General features: G+C 44.0%; 1 protein-coding gene across 3 annotated transcripts in view; it reads left to right on the top strand.

Annotated features, from left to right (window-relative positions):
• Ncapg2 (non-SMC condensin II complex subunit G2) overlaps window positions 1–19,927 on the top strand; it is a 68,564-nt gene that overhangs the window by 7,954 nt on the left and 40,683 nt on the right. For all 3 annotated transcript variants that reach the window (XM_046433571.2, XM_058577012.1, XM_058576576.1), the window contains 9 exons: window positions 109–297; window positions 1,397–1,511; window positions 3,357–3,511; window positions 5,564–5,698; window positions 8,957–9,051; window positions 10,058–10,127; window positions 12,805–12,891; window positions 13,297–13,389; window positions 14,378–14,503. In XM_046433571.2, the coding sequence (XP_046289527.1) occupies window positions 109–297; window positions 1,397–1,511; window positions 3,357–3,511; window positions 5,564–5,698; window positions 8,957–9,051; window positions 10,058–10,127; window positions 12,805–12,891; window positions 13,297–13,389; window positions 14,378–14,503 (1,065 nt within the window). The remainder of the gene's footprint in view (window positions 1–108; window positions 298–1,396; window positions 1,512–3,356; window positions 3,512–5,563; window positions 5,699–8,956; window positions 9,052–10,057; window positions 10,128–12,804; window positions 12,892–13,296; window positions 13,390–14,377; window positions 14,504–19,927) is intronic.

The following is a 19,927-nucleotide window of genomic DNA, read 5'->3' as shown; positions in this document are numbered from 1 at the left end:
CAGCCCCAGTGTGACCATGCTTTTGTAACTAAGTTAACAAACTTTTCTTTTGATGACATTTTGAAGAATATACAGCTAACTTTTTATTTTTTTGTGTTTATTTTACAGAAGGATGCCTCTGACCCTTTCAGCTTAAATGAGTTGCTAGATGAATTATCAAGGAAACAGAAAGAAGAATTATGGCAAAGATTGAAGAATCTGCTAACAGAAATGTTGTTGGAAAGCCCGGTGGATGGGTGGCAATTAGTGGATGTCCAGTGTCAAGATAGTATGGAGACGGATCATGGTCCAAAAGTGGTATGTTCTCTATTTTTTTTTTTTTGTAGTTGTTGATAGACCTTTATTTTATTTATTTATATGCAGTGCTAAGAATTGAATCCAGTGCCTTACACATGCCAGGCAAGTGTGCTACCACTGAGCTATAGCCCTAGCCCTGGTACGCTGTCTTTTAAAAATAAAAAATTACTCCTTTGAAGGGGTATTAAAAAAATACACTATTTATTGTGCATTACTGAATTTTTTTTTTTGGATTGTGGGGGGGCGGCGGGGATTGAACTCAAGGACACTCAAACATTGAGCCATATCCCTAGCCCAATTTTCATTTAGAGACAGGGTCTCACTGAGTTGTTAGGTGCCTCACTAAGTTGCTGAGACTGGCTTTGAATTTGCAATCCTCCTGACTCAGCCTCCTGAGTTGCTGGGATTACCCGTGTGCACCACCATGCCCAGCTGTGGTTCTGGGTGTTGAGCCCAGGACCTTGTGCATAGTAGGCAAGCACTCTACTGCTGGGGGCATCCCCAGCCCAGAAGCCAAGAACTCTAGAAGTCAGTTCTGTTTGTAGTTTTGCCTACGTCCCAGCCTGCTGTCTCGCACTCACTATTGCTGTTTTAGGATTTTCAACTGCTGGGTATCAAACTCAGGGCCTCACACGTGCCAGGTGAGCACTCTACCACTGAATTCCGTCCACAGCCCTAGGACAGCTGACTTACTCTGCTTCGGTTCAGTCATCAAAAGAAGCCAGAAGTGTCTTGCTTTTAGCAATTTAGTATCAAGTTTCTTTTTCTTCTTTTTTTTTTTAATATATATTTTTTTAGTTGTTGAGGGACCTTTATTTTCTTTCTTTATTTACATGCAGTGCTGAGAATTGAACCCAGTGCCTCACACATGCCAGGCAAGTCCTGTACCACTGAGCCCCAACCACAGCCCCTCAAGTTTCTTTTACTTATTTATTTATTTTGTGGTGCTGGGATTGAACCCAGGGCCTTGAGCATGCAAGGCAAGCACTTTAACAACTGAGCTATATCCCTAGCCCTCAAGTTTCTTTTAAACATGAACTTTTAAGTTGATTTGATACACTCATGCTTTGATTTTTTTTTTTTTTTTTTTTATTTATAGAAAAAAAGCATAGAGATAATTCAGGCAATCACATCTGTGATTCTGGCTTCTGTGCCAGTGATCAATGAGAGTGAGAACTACGAGGCCCTCTTGGAATGTGCTATCATCTTAAACGGTAAGCACCTCTAGTGTGAGTGGCCTTCTGTTTCAGCATTGTGGAAGCAAAATGGCTTAATGGCAAAGCTTACACTCAGAAAAGGAGTGTCCTATAAGTGCTGAGCAGCTTACAGTCTTGGCTCTGTGAAGGTGTTTCAGTGGTGAAGATGAACAGTTTTGAATAGCTAACTGCTGTTATTGAGTCAAGAATATCAGTCTTGACTCACTGGACTAGTGACCAAGAGCTTATTTGAAGGACAGTGTCTGATTATAAATTTGTCAGCTTGTGTTACTGTCAGATAAGTATCATTTGTCACCAAGGATTTGTGGCATTGATTTTTTTTTTTTTAATATTTTTTTAGTTGTAGATGGACATAAAACCTTTATTATTTTATTTGTTTATTTTTATGTGGTGCCGGGGATCGAACACAGTGCCTCACACATGCTAGGCAAGAGCTCTACCAGTGAGCCACAACCCCTGCCCCTGTGGCATTGATTTTTATTTTTTAAATCTGCCATGAGCATGATCTGAGGAGAAATTGTGGACTCCCAAGATGCTTACCAGGTTTTAGCTGGACTATAAGGCAAGAGCTATTAACTTAGGAGGCCTTAGTCTGGATTAATGAAAAATATAATTGTGAAATATTTACATAAAGTTACTTTACACATATAAAATATGTAAAAGCAATGTTATTTTTTTCTTTGTTCTTTTTTGATATATATAACAATAGAGTATATTTTAAAAGCAGTGTTATCTTCAGGATTGATTTTTTTTTTTTTTTTTTTTAGGACCATTTCCAAGAACCCTTATCTGTCACTAGATTAGTGTGTTTTCATGTCACAGATTGTCTGGTCAGACCTCTTTCTTGCCATCACTTAGATTTGTGTATGTCCTTAGTATGTGGTGTTACTCTGTATTCTTGAAGTACAGTATCTTAAAAAGTCAACCCAAATCAATATAAAAATAGTTTCCAAATGCTTCGTGAATTTTAGTACCAGTTTATTTGTACAGTCTCCAGATAACTTTATTTTTGTTTGTTTGATACTGGGGATCAAACCCAAGACAGTTTATCACTGAGCTACATCCCTAATCCTTTTTATTTACTTATTTGGTGCTGGGGATCGAACCCAGGGCCTTGTGTGTACAAGGCAAGCACTCTACCATCTGAGCTATATCCCCAGCCCCTGTTATTTTTTATTTTGATACAGGGTGTTGGTAAATTGCTTAGCCTAACTCAAATTTGTGATGTTTCTGCCTATGCTCCCAGGTTGCTGAGATTTCAAGCCTGTGCCACTGCACCTGACTTTAAATAACTGATAAAATGATTAGTGCTAACCTTGTAGTTATTGCTGTGTTCCCAGTCAATTTCAGAATTTTACATTTGTATAATGGCATTCAGAAATGTATGGATAAGTATGAACACAGTTAATATTATTGAGCTTTTCTGTTTATATAACCATTCCAGATTTTTTGTTGTTTTCATTTTTTAGTTTTGGTATGTGGATTGAACCCAGAAGCACTTTACCACTGAATTATACTCCTAGGCATTTTTATTTTGAGACAGGATCTTACTTAGTTGCTGAGGCTGACTTCAAACTTGGAATCCTCCTGCCTAATCCTCCTGAGTCACTGGAATTACAGTGACCACACCTGGTTTGTGTCTGTCTTTATAATAGTAGTAGATTAGTTTTTTATTAAACATTCACATTCTACAAATGATGTTCATAAATCTTTGGCAAGTTAAATGTAAGTTAACATTTTTTGCTTAACAATGATTCTTGGTACAGAGAGTCAATTCTGTTTACTGTTGAAACTAGGTGACATTTGGCTCACTAATGGAGAAACCACTGTGCTCTGTTCTAGGCATTTTATATGCACTACCTGAATCTGAAGGAAAGCTCCAGAGCTCCATTCAGGATCTGTGTGTCACATGGTGGGAGAAGGGCCTGCCTGCCAAGGAGGACTTGGGAAAGACTGCCTTTATCATGCTGCTGAGGAGGAGTCTGGAGACTAAAACAGTGTGTTTGCATTCTTAGTGCAGACTTCACTTAAAGGGGCTGTGTGGCTGCCAGAGGCCTGGCTAAGGCTGCCTCCCCATGTAGGGATTCTTCACCACCTCAGATGTGTAGAAGTCAGGGGTGGGTGTGGCAGCTCCATGCAGGTTGAAAGCCAGGCTTCCTCCTCTGTTTTCTGGGGTGTGGCTTCTCTCTTGTCACTTCAGTGGGGAGGCAGCTGCTCCACCTATACTGCCTCATACCAATTCAGGTCGGAAGAGAGTGGGAGAAGAGGGGGCTTGCTTCCACTGCTACTGTTTGCAGGAGAATGAGAGAAGGGCTGGGCTGCGGAGAGAGGTGCTTGTGTGTGTGTGCAGTGCTGAGGGGCAGACACAGCCCTCACCTGGATGGGCGGGGTGGGTCAGGAGCCTTGGAGGTTCAGGTGTGACTGTGGGTGACTGAGTTTGTTTTACATGGCTGGGCCGAGGAGGGGACAGCACCTCTGAAAGCTGATTTCACTTGGACTGTTTCTCAGGCTCTCATCCTTGCTGTCCAGTCCAGAAATCTAGAAAATGAATTATTGTCCTTGAAAATCAACAATTGGATCTCAACATAATAATACATATGTACATTTTAGCAAATTGGGCAAATGAAATAAAAATCATGCATAATTCACCACCCAAGGTACTCATTGTTATTTTAGGACACCAACGAGAGTTCTTGTTTTTGGTACTGGGGATTGAACCCAGGGTGCTTCACCACTGAGCCACATGCCCAGTTCTTTTTTTTTTTCCTTCATTTTGAGACAGAGTTTTACTAAAGTTGCTTAGCATCTTCCTAAGTTGCAGAGGCTGGCCTCAAACATGTGATGTTCCTGCTTCAGCCTCCTGAGTAGCTGGGGTTACAGGCATCCTCCACCATGCCTGGCTCAAGGGTAGTTCTTACTGACCCACTTCCAATATCTCCTTCCTTAGGATGGATTCTGTAGGATATGAACTTGAGGTTTTTTCTTTTGTTGGGGTGTTTGGGATGGAACCTGAGGCCTCAAGCTTGCTAGGCAAGTACTCTTACCACTAAGCTGCATGACCAGCCCTTTATAAAAAATTTAATTTTGAGACAGGGTCTTCCTGAGTTGCCCAGGTTGGTCTTGAACTTGCCATCTTCCTGCCTCAGCCTCCCAAGTAGCTGGGATTTCAGATATGCACCTCTGCCTAACTTGATGGCTTTTGAGGGTTTTCTAAAAGCTTGTACCTATTGAGTTCCCACCAACCATATCTGGGCTTCTGTGTCTAGACCCCATCCAAGAGCAGTGAGTATTAGAATAGAAAGCCTTTCGGCTCAGTCGTTTTCCCTGCTGGACAAGGGATTAACTGAGAAACTTTTTTTTTTCCATGAGAATTTATGCCATCACTGATTTGTCTTTTTTAAAATCCACTTTCTGTGCCACTTAGCTTTTAAATCAATACTCCACTTTTAAGTAGCCACTGACCACTTGAGAGTTTTTCAATTTAATGTAAAAAAATGAAGAATTTGGTTCCCTAGTTGCACTGTTACATTGCAGGAGCTTAGTTGGCAGATATGGGTAACAGCTGCTGCACTGGCCTAAGGGGACAACATCCTCATCCTTGTGAATAGCACTGATTTTTGATTGCTTTTATCTGTTTTACAAAAATGTTCTCTAGGGCTGGACATAGTGGCACATGTCTATAACCCCAGCAACTTAGGATGCTGAGGCAGGAAAATCACAGCTTCAAGGCCAGCCTCTGCAACTTAGCAAGATGCTAAGCAACTTAGCAAGACCCTGTCTCAAAAACTAAAAAGGGCAGAGGATGTGGCTTAGTGGTAGAGCACCCCTGGGTTCTATCCCTAATGCTAAAATAAACAAAGTTCTTTAGAGCTCCAAGGGGGATCACAAATTTTTAAGATTTGTTTTCACTTGTCACTATTTCCTACTTTTTGATGATTCATCTATAATTATTATTTGTGACATAAAATATACTTTGAAATAAGACCTTATCATTCATTAAAACAACCAAAAAACAAGTATAACGTTTTTCTTTCCCTTGTTGTTCCTAGGGTGCAGACATATGTCGGCTCTGGCGTGTTCATCAAGCTCTGTACTGCTTTGATTACAATTTGGAGGAAAGTAGAGAAATCAAAGATATGCTGCTTGAGTGTTTCATAAATGTTAATTATGTCAAGAAAGAAGAGGTAAGTGGGTTTTTCTGCTTTGGTCTCTTTGGCTACCTCCCAGTAGATGTTCTTCCCAGTTTATGTGGCTGCTATTGTGTAGTCTTGGTTCCCAGGGAGAGCAGGCTCAACCGTTGAGACCTCCATAGGCACGACACGTTGTGTTTCCTGCAGGGCAGTGTCAAAGCAAATACTTTACAAGTCCTTGCTTAGTTTGTCACTTGGTCAGATGATAACAGGAGTCTCTGTGAATCCTGGGGGGCATAAATTGCATTTTAAATTAAGAGGGTTAAAAATAGGGCTTGGAGGGTTGGGGCTGTAGCTCAGTGGCAGAGCACTTGCCTAATGTGTGAGGCACTAGGTTTGATCCTTAGCACCACATTAAAAAAATAAGCAAATAAAAATAAAGGCATTCTGTCCATCTACAACTACAAAAACTGGGGGAAAAAAAAATGAGGATGAGAGAGTTTGTTCCTGTGGATGAGATCTGACTTCTGCCCAGATTCTTTGTTCTTTGGGGGTTTGGGGATGAATGCATGGCCTCATACATGCTGAGCTCGCGGTCTTGCACTGATCCATACTCCCAGCCAATGCTTTTTCTACCACATTGCTGGGGCTTGGACCTAGGCCTCCTGCGTCCTGGCTAGTTCCCTGCCACTGAGCTGCACCCAGTGCCTTGATCCCGCCATAACCAGCATGTGCTTAGGACTGTCCTCGTAGGGTTCTCCATTTCCCTTTCTCACCCATCCAGTAATTCCAAGGGAGGCTTGTGGCCTGATGCCTTGCTTGTCCTGAGGGTGCTCACACAAGGCGACTGAGCATCAGGAACTTGGCCAGTGCAAATCGAAATGTGCCTTAGATGTAAGATGCATGTGAATATGAGGACTTGCATGAAAAAATGTTTTGGGTACATTGTTTTCCTTTTTTTTTTTTTTGGGTGGTGCTGGGCATTGAACCCAAGGTAAGCACTCTACAAACTGAGCTATATCCCAGCCCCTTGGGTACATTGCTTTATATAAAATACTATTAAAATCAATGTCCTTTTATTAATGTGGCTACCAGAGAATTAAAAACTGGAATGGCTCTGTGGTGTGCGTTTAGTGTGGACTGTGTGCCCTTGCTGTGTTCGAAGCTGCTCTGACACAGCCTGTTTGGGTTTTTGGTAGCTCGACAGACGGTGACAGGGCATCCTCCTCCTCCTCTGAAACAGTTGCCTGCTCCAGGTCCCACAGCTGTTGTTGGGATGACAGGTTTGCTGGGTGTGCAGCCTCTGAGAGTGTGTGTCCTCATCCCTGTTTGTTTGCCTGGTAGGCCGGGACCTTAGTCAGATAACTGGGCCTCAGTGTTCACCAGGATCAGAGCAGCCCTGTCACAGCCTCCCTGCGAGGAACAGATGAGGCTATACTAGGGAAACAGCCAGTGCAGTTGCCCATGAGTGAGCGTGCAGGGAGGTACTCAGCTTGGGTTGTCTGTGGTTGCTGTATGACACTGTTGCTACTGGAGGGACTCCAGACACATCCTACACCCTCATCTCCAGGATTGTTAGGAAGTTTGGGAGAGTAAAGAAGTTAAAAGGGTAGTCACAGCCGGGCACAGTGGTGTACATCTGTAATCCCAGCGGCTCAGGAGGCTGAAGCAGGAGGATCACAAGTTCAAAGCCAGCCTCAGCATTGGTGAGGCACGAAGCAACTCAGTGAGAACCTGTCTCTAAATAAAATACAAAACAGGGCTGGGGATGTGGCTCAGTGGTCCAGTGCCCCTGAGTTCAATCCTCTGTACCAAAAGAACAAACAAAAAACGGGGAGTCATGCCAATCTGTTTATTTACATCAACTCACGTGAGCAGTTGAATTGCACCTGTTCATCCCACACCTGTGTGCAGGTGTGTGGCATAGGCTTAGGTTTGTTGTGCCCTCCCCCACACCCCCTTTTAAATTCTGTGCTCCTGTGAGTGTAGAATACCCATGCTGTTTCCTAATCAGTCACTGATTGAGTTAGCTCACTTCCAGTCATTTTGAGCCACAACTCTTCTGGGGATTGGGGCCTGCACATGCCAGGTGAGCTTTGGGTCACTGAGCTATAGCAGCCCTGCCCTCCATGCTGTCTACTCCTACTGGATACTGCTGTTCTTAACATGGTTTGGTTTGGTTTTGTGTGCACTGGGGCTTGGACTGAGGGCCTCTGTCATGCTGAGCAAGTGCTTTGCCACTGAGCCACACCACCCTACTGGCCTCCTTCCAGTTAGCCTGCTGCTTCTTCAGGGCCACGGTGCCTGTAGTGGTGCTGGTGAGCAGCAGAGACCGTGGTGTGGTCACTGGTAAGTTCAAGGGCAGTGTGCGGATTTGTACTCTTAGCTCATAGTGCAGCTGTAGTCTAGTAGCATGCACATAAATCGATCTTACAAGGTGTAATTAATGTCCTCATGCTCAGGCTCAGTATGTATGCGAATTCTCACTTGGCAAACACTTACCTCTTATCTACTGAGCCTAATTTCTTTTTTTCGGTACTGGGAATAGAACTTCAGGTGCTCCACCACTGAGCTATATTCCTAGCTCTTTTTATTTTTTATTTTGAGACAGAATTTTGCTAAGTTGTCTGTGGCCTATCGAAGCTGCTAAGGCTGGCCTTGAACTAGGGGTCTTCCAGCCCCAGCCTCCTGAGTTGCTGGGATTGCAGGTGTGTCAGCCCCCAGACTGGCTCAAGTGTTTTCATTTATCACAGTTTAAGTAAACTGTTACTCAGTTCCATTTTAGGCATTTTATTTATTTATTTATTTTCTTGGTACTGGAGATTGAACCCAGGGGACACTTCACCATTGAGCCACATCCCCAGCTCTTTTTTTTTCCCCCCAGACAGTGTGTCAGTAAGTTGCTGAGGCTGGCCTCTAACTTGTGATCCTCCTGTCTCGGTCTCCTGAGTCACTGGTATTACAGGCCTATGTCACCATGCTTGGCTCATTCTTTGATTCTGGACCTCCTATCCACGGTGGAGCCAGAATGAAATGTTTATGGACCCCTGGTTTGAGTCTGTATGGTTCTGCCAGAACAGAGGCACTCAGGGTAGCCTCTACTCCATCCCAGGGCAGGAGACTCTGCAGCTCCAGGGTAGCACAGGCTTCTGCGGACGAGAGCCACCACCTGCAGCCTTCCCAACTCCATTCCTGTGCATACATCCAGGTTACAGCTGCACTTCCTTTTTAGGAACAGCTAGCTTTAATAGAATTATTATTGGAAGTTTTTATTTAAATACAATTTGAATGCTATGCATTTTTTATTTGTAGGGACGAAGATTTCTTAGTTCTCTCTTCAATTGGAATATAAACTTCATTAAAATGATCCATGGAACCATTAAAAACCAGTTACAGGGATTACAAAAGTAAGTATTAAAGGTAATTAAAATTTTATGCTATCTTAATCTGATTTTGAAAGATTCCATTTTTCCTGACTTTTAATAGTTAATGTAATATATGAAAGCCTTAGAAGTTGTGTCTTTCATTACTTATCATTTATTGTTGTATCACTGAATAGTATTTTTTTTTTTTTACCCTCTATAGGTCATAAATCTTTCAATAGTGACCGTTGAAATTAAGATTTAACTTGTGATAGTTCTTTAAATAGTCAGATTAGATGCCAGTTAAATCTTGGCCACAAAAACTCACAGTAAAGCTCAGGTCACGAGTACATCTGAAAATATTCTGAATGTGCACTTCACCTTGCAGTTAAATGTGGGCTGGGACGAGCTGAGCAAGCACCAGAGGTGCTGGTGGAGGGTGCTGTACCAGACCACCCTCTTCCCAGCAGCCGGCAGGGACAGGCCCCATGTGTTGCAGGTCCAGCCTCACGATTGTTTCTAGGTGGGCGTGGGGTATCGTGTCCCCGTGTCAGGCAGCCGTGTCGGGTCCAGGTTAGGCTTGGGTTCTGATCTCGGATGTGCTACATTTGTAGAATGTTGGGTTGAACTAATAGGTTTCTAAACTTCTGTGACTCTGAAGTCCATTCTGGTGTCATGAGGCTTCCTATAGGTGAGGAATTAATAGTCTGGAAAGTTCAGAATGATTCCACATAAACATTTCTAATACTTAAACTTTTGACCTTAGACTTGGTTCTGGGCTTATGTTCCCATGGTCTCAGAAAATGGTCAAGCTCTCAGTAAGGGTTACCTTTTACTGAGGAGAGGAGTCTGCCACTCACCTTCCTTCCCCAGACTTGCCCTTTTCTGCCTTCTGCTCCAGGTAGGTGACATCTCTGCAGATGATTTGAGAGCTCTAGTTAGGCAAAGTTTCCTCTCCCCTGAGGTAGGAGGGTCCCTGAAATGATATATGCCAATAATATGATTTTTTAAACTTGTACTAATAAAATTTTCATTTTTTTTTTTCCAAAAGGCATTTGATGGTACACATTGCAGAAATTTATTTCAGAGCTTGGAAGAAGGCTTCAGGGAACATACTGGAGGTATTTACACCAGATGTTGATTGTACTCTGGTTACTGAGAGTCACCAAGGAGGGATGTTTAACCCTGGCTGGTGCTAAGAAGGGGAGGTTGGAGGACCTTGATGGGTGAGTGACTTGCTGGTGCACTTCACGCAAGGGCAGCTGTGGCCTCGTGTCACTTGCCGGAGTGCAGCTTGAGTGGAATCAAGGTCTGGCCCCTTGTTGCACAGCTTGAAACCTGGAGTGTCTAGTCACGTGTTTGGGGGCCAGGAATGTGGCCTGTCCTGATCGCGGAGTGCTGAAAGTGCAAGATACACTCCAGATTTCAAAATATCTCACCAGTCCTTTCTAAAAATATTGATTTTATGTTGAAACGGTAGTGGTTTGGATGTAGAAAACATTAATAAATATATTTTCATATAAAAAATAATATTAGAATATGCTATGAATTAAAATATAAAAGTATTTCAAACTATACAAAAACATCTTTAAAAATAACACTAAAAGATACTGTCAGAACAATACTAACAAACAAAATATATTATTTACTTTTACTGTGTTTTTTTTTCCTGTTTTTAATGTGGCCCCTACAAAGCATAAAGCTGTGTGGTGGCTTGCGTCCTGTTTCTGTGTTTAGCACTGTTCAGGACCCTCAGATACCTCCTCCTGTTGCATTGTTTTGAGAATGTTAGCCGTTAGCAGCTGTGACACTCGGGTTATGCAGACATGGCATGGAATTCAGAATTGCAGTGGAACATTGAGCGCCGTCTGTTTTCCCTCATGCTGTCCTCAGGCTGGGTTCTCAAGGAAGCGCTAAGCATCCTGCTGCTCTGGCGAGCTGGCCATGGCCAATGGGCGTGCTGCCACACTCTTTTTTTTTAATATTTTTAAGTTGTTGATGGACCTTTATTTTATTTATTTGTATGTGGTGCTGGGGATCGAACCCAGTGCCTCATGCATGCTAGGCAAGTGCGCTACCACTGAGCCACAACCCCTGCCTCTGTGGCCACACTCTTCTGCCTAACACTTGCTTCTCTTGCCACATGTCAACTGACATTGCTTCTAGAACATACGTTTCCATTAGATTCCCTTGCAGACAACTTTTAAAAGTTTTAGAATAAACTTTGGGGGCAGAACCAGAATTGTTATGCTTTTTTTTCGTTGCATTGTTTTATCACTGCATCAAACTTGTTCTCAGGAAACAGTGTTTGTCTTTAGAGTGTCCTGCCCCATTTTCTCTAGTAGTGTTTCAAGAAAAGAATTGACTAGACTTGTACAAAATTATCTCCAAAACGTGTATTTCTCAGCCCTGCTTCTTCTTCTTTTCTTCCTTGAAGTTTTTTGTTCTTTTATTTTGGGGCACTTAACCACTGAGCCACATCCCCAGCCCTTTGCTTATATTTTATTTAGAGACAGGGTCTCACTGAGTTGCTTGGGAGCTTACTAAGTTGCTGAGGCTGGCTTTGAAGTCAGGGTCCTCTTGCCTCAGCTTCCCAAGCCACTGGGACTACAGACATGGGCCACATGCCTGGCACTTCCTTTAAGTTTTTAAAGCAGATTCCAGATTTGATGTTTCATTTCTACAAAATTCAGTGTGTATCTCTAAAAAGTGTGTTTATGCCTAAAAAAACTAAAAAACTAACAATAAATACTTGGTATTTTTTTTAAATTAATCAACCATATTAAATTTTTCTACTTGTCTCAAAGTGTCTTTTAAAATCTTTTGAGTCAGGATCCAAAAAGTTACCAACATGTTGTTTCCTTGTAAATCACTTCTTGAAGACTGTTCCTGCTTGGTTGTTTCCCTTTTTTGTGGCACTAGATTGGAACCCAGGGCCTCACGCATGCTAGGCAAGCGCTCTCCCTCTGAGCTGCATCCCAGCCCCACGTGGCCCTCTAGTCTGCGCTGGCCTGTTGGAGGCTAGGCCTCTTGTCTTGTGGTGTGGAGTGCCTGTGCTCTGTGGCTGGTTGGGTTCAGGCCTCGCAGCGTTGCTGGCTTCCCAAGCAGTGTAGTGGCTCAGGTTTCTTCATAGGTCCCACAGGTTCCTGTTTCACGTTCAGTGATGTGGAGACCTATTGGTGGCTTCCGGCGAAGGAGATATTTTTTAAGATGACCAAGAAGAAGCCAGTTGATAGCACAGCCTCCTCTCGTCCTCCCTTAGAACCTTGGAATAACGGGTGGAGGGACCACAATGCAGGGTAATGGACCAGACCGTCCGCTGAGGTTTTGGGCTCCTGTTGCAAGTCTTTCCTCTTTGGCTTCACCTGAGGTCTGCTGAGGAGGTTCCCACACCCTCCCCTGCCCAGCCTTTCTCACCATGAGCCCCGAGAGTTCTTATTTCAGTTTGTTTGGAGTCCTGGCCTCCACTGTAGAGGTTCTTCCTCTTGAGTTCTGTGAGGCTCAGGTTTGCAGAGATCATTCATGTCAGCGATGTCATAGGGTAGGGGACTCCAGGTCTGTGTGCCCTCGCCCCTCAGTCTGTCATTAGTGGCCTTGAGTGGTAGGTAGAAGCCTGCCCTGCTCTGTGGCACAGACTCGATGCTTTGTCAGTCAGGATAGCAGCTGAACCTTCTCCTTGGTTTGTGGAAACTGAAGGCACTGTCAGAATTAGGGACTTAGAATAAAGGTTTTCTCTGATGAGGACAGGAGGCATGCTGTCCATGTGCCAAGTGCCAGGCCCTGTGTTGGTCGTTGCAGGCCATCGAGAGTGACTGCATCCAGGACTTCATGTTCCACGGCATCCACCTGCCCAGGAGGTCTCCAGTGCATGCCAGAGTGCGGGAGGTGAGCGAGACCCTTGTCACATGGACTGTGAACACAGGGTTGAGATCTGTCCCATCCTTTTTGTCCTCAGGTCATTATTGGCTAAACTTAAGAATCCAGTTACCGATTGGCGGGGTTCCTTGGGATATGGATGTTTGGTGCCTGGCAGTTGTTTTCCTGTCATGAGGGTTGTATGAGGACAGCAGAGCCGTGCTATTACTGAGACAGAACCCTGTGCTGTGAGAGGTTGGGTTTCATGGAATGAATTATATATCACTGCTGTTTAAAAGTCTGTGAAGTGAGCACATCATTAATACCAGAGTTGATAACGTGGTCCACAGAAAGAAAAGAGTCACTTGTCACCTTTCAAATTCTTGAAAGCAGCAGCACCCTTTTCGTCCTCCCTTCTCTGGTCCTGGCCTGCAGGTGCTGAGTTACTTCCACCGTCAGAAGGCGCGGCAGGGTGTGGAGGAGATGCTGTACAGGCTGTACAAGCCCATCCTGTGGAGGGGGCTGAAGGTGTGCACGTGGAGCGGGGCCGGGTGGGCTCTGATTGAACCCATCATTCATAGTGGACTTGGTGGTAAGAGTAAGGCTGCAGACCTGTGTTTTCTGGAATTTTGGAACAAAATTCTTTCTTTTTTTAAGATGAAGTCCTGATCTGTTATCCTGGCCTCCAGCAGTCCTCTTTACTCAGCCTCCTGAGTGGCTGGGATCAGGCACGCACCCACTCTGCCCAGCTCTCAGAATCTTTTCTGTCTTCTTGCCTGTTTTTGCAGCACTGGGGATTGAGCCCAGGGGTACTCTGCCACTGAGCCATATCTCCAGCCGTTCTTACTGTTTATTTTGAGACAAGGTCTCACTAACTTGCCCACACTGGCCTTGAACTCACCTCTCAGCCTTCTGATCAAATCTTTAGCAAAATCATTTTTTGGATGCACTTAATTGGAAAGGTAGATTAGTTCAGTGCTGAGTACACAGTTATTTTGAAGTAGCAAGTCAGGAATGAGACTGGGGACATGTGTGAACACCACTGAGGCTGGGTGGGCTGCCCATTCTTCATCCTCCACTCCACCTCAGTGTCCTCATGCCCACAACAGGGCAAGAGGCAGAGACTTCCTGAGCATCCCCACGGACACACAAGTCTCCATAAACCTTGCTGGTGTCACCTGACATGGGATGGCTGTCTCTTTGTCGCATAAGATGGGCTTTGATGTGAAGAAGATAATCTTTTATGTCTGTGGACATCGAATTTGGCTTGATTTCAGGATGTCCTTACCAAGTTCGGTCTTCTCAGTCTGTTCATCCCTGTAGGCATGTTGAGCTTCCTGGGCCTAGTGTTCCACTGAGCTACCCTTAGGCTAGTTTGGTCATTTTCAATGCTATAATTGTCTTTAACTTGTAAATAGGTTTCTGTTAAGGTAATAGAAGTATTCATTTGAGAACATCAGACTGAAGGCTTTGTGTGCTTTTCTGGGATTCTGAACTTCTCTTCTTATTATTACAGGCCAGAAACTCAGAAGTGCGATCAAATGCTGCATTGCTGTTTATTGAAGCATTTCCTGTTAGAGACCCAAACTTCCACACCATGGAAATGGATAGTGAAATTCAGAAACAGTTTGAAGAACTCTATGTACGTATCCCATGTGGTCAGGCTGCCTATGCGCTCCAGCTCTGCGCATGTGGGGCACTGCTGCTGCTGGCAGGAGCCTAAGGGGCCTGCCCCTGAGGAACTGAGGGCCCTGCTTCAGAAAAGGCCCGTTCTCCTGTCCTCCTTGAAAACTGAGACCCAGCCCTGCCGTCCCTTTCTTCTGTCGGTCCATTGGGACATTCCGTTTTTCCTTCTCCCCTGTAGTTGTGACCGTCATACGTGGTGCCCCTTGTCCCGTAGTGGAGACGGGCATCAGGTAGACCCCTGACTTTGACACCACCTCCCACTTGCTGGCTGTGACTTCCGACGAGCTGTTGGTCTTCTCTGTGTCTTCCTCTCTCGGGGTGGCTTGGGGTGCCAGCCTGAAGTCATGGGGAGCATGCAGACACTGCTGTGCTTCAGGCGAGGTGCATTCTGGCGGGGGGCCGCCTGTCTCCCGTGGCTGGAGAGTGCTGGTTCTGGTCCCCTCACCTTTGCAGTTCCTGATGTGTTATGTTTTTTTGTTCTGGTTAGTAGCAAAATGACAGGAAGAGTAGTCACCGCCCTGATGTTACCCAGGGTACTCCTGAATGCTCCTTCGTTTGTTTCTGATTTATGAGAAACTTCACCTGTGGAAAGTGGAACTGGTAGTACAGCTAGGATCTGGCATGAACCCTGGAAATAAGCAGTCTTCAGCGTGTTGTGCTCGGCTGATCCACTCGTGTTCAGAAAGGTTCCTTTGGAAGTCTGAGGGCAGATGTTGCTGGGCAGACCACAGCTGGGCTTGGTAGCTCTTGGCAGTTGCTCTGGTAACTCAGGTGCAGAGCTTTGAGCCACTTCTGCTGCACACACGGGATGCCCTGCTCTGGGGTGTGTCAGCTGCCCCTTCCCATTCAGAGTGCTGCTGCATTGTTTTGTGTACTTTGACTGCTTGGCCCTACAGGATGGTCACTCCTGTTCCTGACCACATGTAGGGGTTTGGAACACCTCAGCAGGCAGAGTGGGGAGCAAAGCTCAGACAGCTTCACCTCAGTCCTGGCCCTGCTGCTTGCTTGGCCATTCCTATGTGGAGCTGGGAATCAGTATTTCATGGGATGCAACAAACTCAAAATAAAGAATGCTAAGGAATTGTTTAGCTCATCCCAGTGCTAACGCGGCAGCAGGTGCCACTGTCTGGGGGGCACTAAGAATATGTCAGTGGTAACATGGAACGTGGTGTTGGGACTGCAGTCAGGTGCCGCTTACTGGTGGGCGTGGCTGAAAACCATGTTGTTGGCAGTGGCACCATCATGAGCATTCTTGATGATGTGGGTCAGTCACCAAGTGGCCCTTTGACATGTGTTGAGCACCATGGCATTTTTGCCAGAAGGGAGTGGTTGAGAGGTGACACCAGGGAGCCATTGAGATGATAATGGTTAAGTTAAGCTGCATATTCAGTTGTATGTAGACCCCCACTGTCTGCCTTGGGCACCGGCTTTGGAGTTCTCCCAAAGATTCCTGGGGAGTCCCTGTTGGTTGGTGAAGTTCCAGAGGAGGGATTTCCAGTTGGGGGTGTTCCTGGAAGGGCCACGTGGGTGGCATTCGCGGGAGCTTGGGCAATAAAGGAGTTCCTGTTTGAACCTACAAGTGCCTCCCGGTGGCTCGGTTATTTTGTGCCCAGCCAGACTGCGGCATTTGGTGGCTCATGTGGGGAACACCTGAGGGTAAGTGATGAGGTAAACTGCTCGCTCCTGAGGGCAGTGCAGGAGGATGGGTAACCATTTAAAGATTCTTCTTTCCTTTTGTTTCGCTTTTGTTTTAAGTTGCCAGTCCCTGGAGATGGGTGGGACTTAAGAAAAACCCCTCACATCTGAGGAAAAACTATTTGCATCTGAGGAACAGATAGGGAGAAAGGACAGAGGGACATTTCAGGAGGATAGAAAGGCTGATATAATGAATTTTTGTTCCATTTTGTCTCGGTTTTGTTTTGCATTATCTTAGTGAGGGGTATCTTCGTCATGGAAACATGGGATTAAAAATTAATAAGAACCAAACCAAAAGGGCGTTAAGTAAAGTGATAGAGGAAAGAGGCATCTCAGTAAAATCAAGAACAGTTAGGGCATACGTTAAGACGATAGAAAGGTGTAGCCTATGATTCATTAAAGAGGGGTTGTTAAATATATCACAATGGAACCATCATGGTGAAGATTTTAAAAAGATACCAAAGGAAAGCCCAGGAACTCTGCCAGTTGGCACATTACCATTATGGACGTTGGTACAATCTTGTTTGCTTAGTCTAGGTGAAGACATTTTAAATCAAGTAAAAGAGTAAGTCTCTCGAGTTAGAGAGGGGAAAAAAGTTTAGAGAAGGAGGGGCTATCTGGAGAGAAGTTACAACGGGAGGTTGCTACTAACACCTTTCTATCACCAGAGGGTGTAAGTGTCCAACCACCTATGGAGACAACATATGCTGAGTGGCCGTCAACCCCCATAGTTGATAGATGGGATCCTGAGACAGGACCTCAAAGATTAGCATGCCCTGTATTTGAGGCGGCAGGAGGACAGCAAAATCACCATGTTTTAGATTTCAAAACAGTAAAGCACCTAAAAGAGGCTGTAACAACCTATGGTCCTCAAGCACCCTTCACTGTAAGCATGGTCGAATCCATTACCAACTTGAACACGACGCCAGCAGATTGGGCTAATATGTGTAAAGCTGTGCTAAATGGAGAACAATACCTGTTATGGAAGGTTGACAATGAGGAATTTTGCACGGAGACGGCTAGGCGAAGTGCAGCAGCTGGTTATCCTCAGAGAAATCTAGATATGTTGTTAGAAAAGGGACCTTATGAGGATCAGCTGCAACAAATTGCATATGATCCTGCTATATACTCACAAATTGCTATAGATGCAGTTAGGGCATGGAAGACTTTACAAGGACATGGAGATTTACAAGGTCAATTATCTAAGGTAATACAAGGAGCTAATGAACCTTATGCTGAATTTGTACATAGGCTTATTCAAACAGCTATCAGTGTTTTTGGGGATACAGAGCAAGCAATGCCATTAATTAAACAGCTAGCCTTTGAATAAGCAAATCGTTGGTGCAAGGAGCCCATTAGACCATGGAAACATGAAGACTTAAACACATATATTAAATTATGTAGAGACATTAATGAAAAAGGGCAAGTTTTGGCAGCTGCAGTACAACAGGCTTTAGATGCCAGGCCAAAAACATGCTACAATTGTGAACAAACAGGACATTTTAAAAGGAATTGCCCCGAGAGAGAACCAGTGGGAAAAGCGGGGAATTGTGAACTCAAATCAAATTCCAAACGTGCATGAGAATGTTGAATGAACTACTCTGTATAACTATAAAATTCTCATAAGAAACAAATAAGTGGATAAAGTATTTAAAAATATTGAAATGTATTTTCTCGCATTTGTATCTTTAAAGGTAGGTGAATCTGGTGTGCTTTTCCATGTCTCTCAACATATACTAATTTGTAGGAAATGGCAGCCCAATTTTTTCTCTTTCTTTTTTTTTTTATTTTTTGACTGCCAAGATTTTCCTAAAGGTATTATACTTTTTATACATTTTGCAGATGGCTTGGTGACCATTTTTTTATCATTCTGCTTTTTAAAAAACTTCTAAAATATTTGTCAGTGATTTATAAGATTGCTATATAAAGTACACTCGACAAAAGTTATATGCAATGTGCAAAGCCCATGACTGTCTGTAATATCATTTATCATTAAAGATACAAGAAGCTTCCAGAAAAAAAAAATAAAATAAATAAAAAAATAAAAGGAATTGCCCCATAGGAGGAGGGATTAACAAAACTAGGAGTAGAATACCGGGTATTTGCCTACGATGCCGTAGAGGGAGACATTGGGCTAATGAATGCCGTTCTCAAACCACCATAGAGGGTACTCCGTTATCAATAAACGGACAAGGACCAGGCGTTTACCCATGATATCGTGGAGAAAACCATCTGGCTCCATTGACAAAAAACGGACAGGGGGGCCCAATGCTCCGGGGCCCACGACCACAAATATACGGGGCAATGGAGGAACCCAGCAACACCATCAGGGAGGTGCCCAGGACACATTATCCATTAGATCCCTCATCAGACAAGCCAGAGGGAGCACAGGGTTGGACATCTGCGCCTCCGCCAGAGCAGTACTAACTCCAGAAATGGGAGTTCAAATCATTCCCACAGGAGTAAAAGGACCTCTTCCCCAAGGAGCAGTAGGCTTATTATTGGGACGCAGTTCTTCTACTCTCAAAGGACTTATGATAAGTCCTGGGGTAATTGATCCTGATTATGAAGGTGAAAACAAAATTATAGCCAGTTCTCCAAGGGGTATATCAGTAATTTCACCAGGAGATCGAATAGCACAGTTATTAATAATACCCAGCCTGCATGATAAGTTTTCCAGCCGTATTATAGAAAGAGGTTCCGGGGGATTAGGCTCCACAGGTGTAGATTGGGCTATGCTGTCTTTAAATTTAGATTCTCGCCCAATGCTAAAACTAAATATTCAAGGACACGAATTTAATGGGCTACAGGATACAGGTGCAGACCTTAGCATCATCTCTCGTCAAGAATGGCCAAAACATTGGCCATTACAACAAGCCACTCAAACGCTTCGAGGCCTAGGAGTGGCGACTAATCCCCATAGAAGTGCAATGGTATTAGATTGGGAGGATCCTGAAGGATGTGAAGGAACTATACAGCCATATGTATTGGACCATCTTCCTATAATTTTATGGGGACGAGATGTCCTAGATCAATTAGGTTTGACATTAACAAATAACATCAATCCAACTGTGCCCACTATTATGGCTAGATAAGGTTTTAGGAAAGGAAAAAGATTAGGAGAACAAGAACAAGGTATAGCAGCACCAATACAAATAGATCAAGAAATAGATAGACATGAATTGGGTTTTCAGGAGAGGTCACTGAGACAATAAAAATTACTTGGAAATCAGAAAGGCCAGTACTGGTTCCTCTGGCCCCTGACTAAAGAAAAGATACAAGCAGCCCATGACCTGGTCAAACAACAATTAGCAGAGGGACATATACAACCTTCCGTATCTCCCCATAATACTCCCATTTTTGTCATCAAAAAGAAATCTGGTAAATGGAGATTATTGCAAGATTTAAGAGCCATCAATAACGAGATGGTTATTATGGGACCTGCTCAATCGGGGATTCCCCAATTGTCTGCTTTGCCAAAAACATGGTATGTTTTAGTTATAGATATTAAAGATTGTGTTTTTTTCAATTCCAATTCATCCTGAGGATAGTCCACATTTTACATTTACTATCCCTGCACTGAATCATGAAGGTCCTGATCAGAGATATGAATGGAAAGTACTCCCTCAAGGGATGGCTAACAGCCCAACTATGTGTCAAATTTATATTAACAAAGCAATCCCGC

This window comes from Marmota monax, unplaced genomic scaffold (assembly GCF_021218885.2).
Source record: "Marmota monax isolate L192 unplaced genomic scaffold, Marmota_monax_Labrador192_F-V1.1 WCK01_AAM20220418_F8-fsc00275, whole genome shotgun sequence".
Taxonomy (NCBI): Eukaryota; Metazoa; Chordata; class Mammalia; order Rodentia; family Sciuridae; genus Marmota; species Marmota monax.
Note: the sequence above shows the minus strand (reverse complement) of the source record. Positions and strands in the feature narration are given on the sequence as shown.